We start from the raw sequence: 3508 nt of genomic DNA, 5'->3' as shown, positions 1-3508 counted from the left end.
CAGCAGCAGCAGCAGGGAGCCGTACGCACGCAGACACTGAGTGGGCAGGAGATAGTCAGCCGTGTGCGCATGAGCCAAGCGGAGAGAGCCTGCGCCTCCACCCCGTCATGCCACCCCGTCGACGGCGGCAGCGCGCGGCGAATGTACGTGACGCTGCGCGTTGCCGCCGCGCTGCTGTGGGTGCCGCACTCACTGGCCTCGCTGTACGTCGCCGCCACCGCCGCCACCACCTCCGTGTTCCTGTACGTGCTGGCCTTCAGCCTTGTCGCGATTGCGCTCACGTACTACCTGGCGGCGTACAAGCAGTGCGGCGACTATCTGATGATCAGCGCCTGGGTCTTCGGCATCGTTAGCGACAGTGCGTGGACAGTGATAGCGCCCAACACAAAACCCATCTTTCAAAACGTGCTATCTTTTTCTTCTTATTCTTCTGCGGCTGCTGATGCGGCTGCGGCTTCTGCCTCTGCGGCCGCGTCATCTACGCACGACTACGAAATTCCACGATTTCTCTGGATTGCCGTGGCGATACTGCAGGGCGTTGTTGGCGGCATGCTGTGCAAGCTGAAGGACATAGATGAGGACCGCTACTACCCTGCACACTCCATTGGCGAGAGGCTCTACGTCGTGGTGCCCTTCTGCACCGGACAGTGGCTCTCCTTTATTCTGCAGAACGGTTGGCGTGGCATTGTGGTGGAGAACCTCACCATTGTGCTCTCCCTCGGGATGGTCGGCTACTGTGTGATTAGCTACAAGCTGCTGCGCGAGCACACCTCGCTGGCGCGGGGTGACCTTATTGGCTTCATTGCGGAGCTCCTGACCACGTCATTCGGCGTCGTCTTCACGGCTCTGGTGCTCGGAAGTGTCTTTGTGACTACCCTCGCAATTCCCTTCCTGAAGTCTCTCTTCTCGCTGAATGCCCTCGTGAGCTCCGTCGGCATCGTGCTGGAGCTCATCGTCTACGAGTTGAACTGATGCACTTGCATGCAAAAGCATATGAGAGCATGTGCGCACAATCACACAGCGAGCCGGAGAAGGAGAGGGCAAACGTATGAGCGTCGTCAGAAAGCTACAATGTGACTGGCTGTGTGTGTATTCAGTGGGTGGGCGAAGAAAAAAAAAAATTGGGGTCTCGCGGGATACTGGAAGAACCCCAAGTGAAGCCAACTGCAGCAGCACCAACAGCAATGAGACTGAGTGGAGAGTTATCAAGAGGCGTGAAAATGAGGAGTAGCAAAGGGACTACAACACCCACTATGAGTGAGTGGGTTTCTTATGATTTTAGCACCCTTCTCTCCCTCTTGTCACTCGTTTTGATGGTTCAACTGCGGCAACTTGGAGCATGACGAGTCATTCTTGCTCTTGCGCACAAGTGAGCGTGTGTGTATATGTGTAGGGCTCGCTATACTATTATCAAAATCCTCACTCTTCTCTCTCCTCTTCCATCACCGTGCTAGTGGCATGGCTTCTGAGCCTTTATTTCCCCACTCTTCACCTTTTTTTTTTGGTTTCGTGTTGTTGTTACTGCTGCCACATCTGCCGCCTATTTCATTCGTTGCTTCTTCTTTATTTGGGTTTGCTGTGCCACGGGGTGAGCCGCACATACACCAACCGCCCGGCCCGTTTGCGAAGCCGCTGGTGCAGGAGGGGGAAGGGAGCGTAAGATATATATATATATATATATTTCCGCACCACACCCCTCGCCCATATAAATACAGAGGGAGAGAGAGAGAAGGGAAGGAAAGAGAATACAAAGCAGTGGCAAAATTGTGAGCAGTGTCATGTCGTACTTCACTGTTTACCACGGCAACAATGAGGCGACCATGTTTAATGCCGAGTGTGCGACGGGTGCACTTGTGAGCCGCATGCTTGAGCTGCTGCTGCCGAACGTCAACATCTACACACGGCTGGAGTTGGTGCCGCTCACTTTTGTGCTAGAGCAGTTCAAGCCTCCAGCAGGCAGCTGCGTCACAAGTGCGGCCAATCGCAGTGGGCAGCAGCCACATGACGCTGCATTTGAGACGAATACCACGTCAGCCAGGACAGTGCCATTTACTGGCAACATTCCCCTCTTGGGACTTGCCACGCGACCGGTTGAGAGTTATGCAGACACCCTCCTCGGTGGCGCGACGACTGCGGCACCATCACCCTCCGCAGCATCCTCCTCTGCTGCTACTGCTGCTGGCGGTGGCGTTTCGAATGCTGCGGCGGGCAGTGCTGGCGGCATATCGGGCGCACCGTCAGTGTCGCTTCAGAACTGCTATGTGCTGCTCGGGTGCCGCCACCACCATCACCATCAGCCACAGCAAATACAAGACTCTACAAACACTCCCGCAACAACTGCGTACACAGGAGGGAGTAGAGCAAGTCCAACGGCAATTCGACGGTTGGGCGGCGTCGATGCCATCGCCATGGAGCATCGCACCGCCGTGCTTCGCCGCGCGCAGATAATCGCGGCGGTCCCTATTGTGGCACCCATCGGACGCGGTGCCGGCGCGTCATCTACCGCTGGTAAGGCCTCCGCATCGCAGCAGCAGCAGCAGCAGCAGCAGCAGTCTGCATTAGGGGCAGGTGGCACTCATGACGCTGCGTTGCTCCTCGCACACAACAACGGTCTCACACTCAGCGGCCCCAGCAGCGCGCCATGGCGCAAGGCATTCGGTCAGTTCCTCACCACTCTCTTATTGCCGCCCACGAATGAGACCACTTCCAGCGCCAACGCCACAGCAGAATTGGACCGACTGCAAAACCTTTCTACCACCAGCCCGCCCTCCCAAGCATTATACGAAAAAATGGGCTGTCCGACGCTCTTGCCAGCGGTTGCCACGGGACAGTTCAACAAGCCAACACCACCGATCACCGGATACGACGTTCTCTGGCGCAGTCCACGCGGTGAGCATCTGCGCCTGCAAACCGCACTTGATGAGAGGGTAGTTACCGACATCGACACCAAAAAGAAGCGGCCGAAAAAGTCGTAAAAGCGAAAAAAAAAAAATCGGTTTACAATACTGTAACTTCCTATACACGACACTTTGCACCTTTTTAAATACACCAGGGCACCACACGCAAACCAACCAAAAACAATTAGAAAACCAATGTACACCATCAATACGACAAATCAGAAGAAGAAAAAAACCGAAACGTTTCATAATGTAACATAACAGATAACTCTATTGTTCGTCTGCACGTAGTTGCGCTGTGCCCTATCCCCCCTTTCGCTCCTCTTCCGCTCTCTCATATTCGCGCCTGTGATGACGTGCGGCCCACCTGCGCGTACCAGAAGGCCCCTGCTGCTTGCTACGCTTGCCATTTACTGAACCGCCGAGGTGAGAGCCCGATTGCTAATGATGATGTCGCGTTACGTCTTGTGCGTGCTGTCCGTTGCCCTTTGCTTTGCCTGCGCGTGCGTGGTGGCACAGGACGAGGCAACAACCACGACAACCACTGTGGCTCCCGGACAACCGGCGACGACGACAACCACTGTGGCTCCCGGACAACCGGCGACGACGAC

At 55.7% G+C, this 3508-nt stretch overlaps 2 protein-coding genes across 2 annotated transcripts; both read left to right on the top strand.

Moving 5' to 3' along the window:
* Positions 1-69: 69 nt before the first annotated feature.
* On the top strand, positions 70-972 carry DQ04_14061010 (hypothetical protein; the record flags this gene model as incomplete). The annotated part of the gene is made up of 1 exon (XM_009317084.1): positions 70-972. The coding sequence occupies one exon, from the start codon at positions 70-72 to the stop codon at positions 970-972; it is 903 nt and encodes a 300-aa protein (XP_009315359.1).
* Positions 973-1778: 806 nt separating this feature from the next.
* DQ04_14061000 (hypothetical protein) lies at positions 1779-2975 on the top strand (the record flags this gene model as incomplete). Its single annotated transcript, XM_009317083.1, has 1 exon — positions 1779-2975. The coding sequence occupies one exon, from the start codon at positions 1779-1781 to the stop codon at positions 2973-2975; it is 1197 nt and encodes a 398-aa protein (XP_009315358.1).
* Positions 2976-3508: the final 533 nt, after the last annotated feature.

Source organism: Trypanosoma grayi (genome assembly GCF_000691245.1).
Source record: "Trypanosoma grayi strain ANR4 Tgr_1406_V1, whole genome shotgun sequence".
Lineage (NCBI taxonomy): Eukaryota > Euglenozoa > Kinetoplastea > Trypanosomatida > Trypanosomatidae > Trypanosoma > Trypanosoma grayi.
The sequence above is the reverse complement of the archived record's forward strand: the minus strand, read 5'-3'. Positions and strand labels throughout refer to the sequence as shown.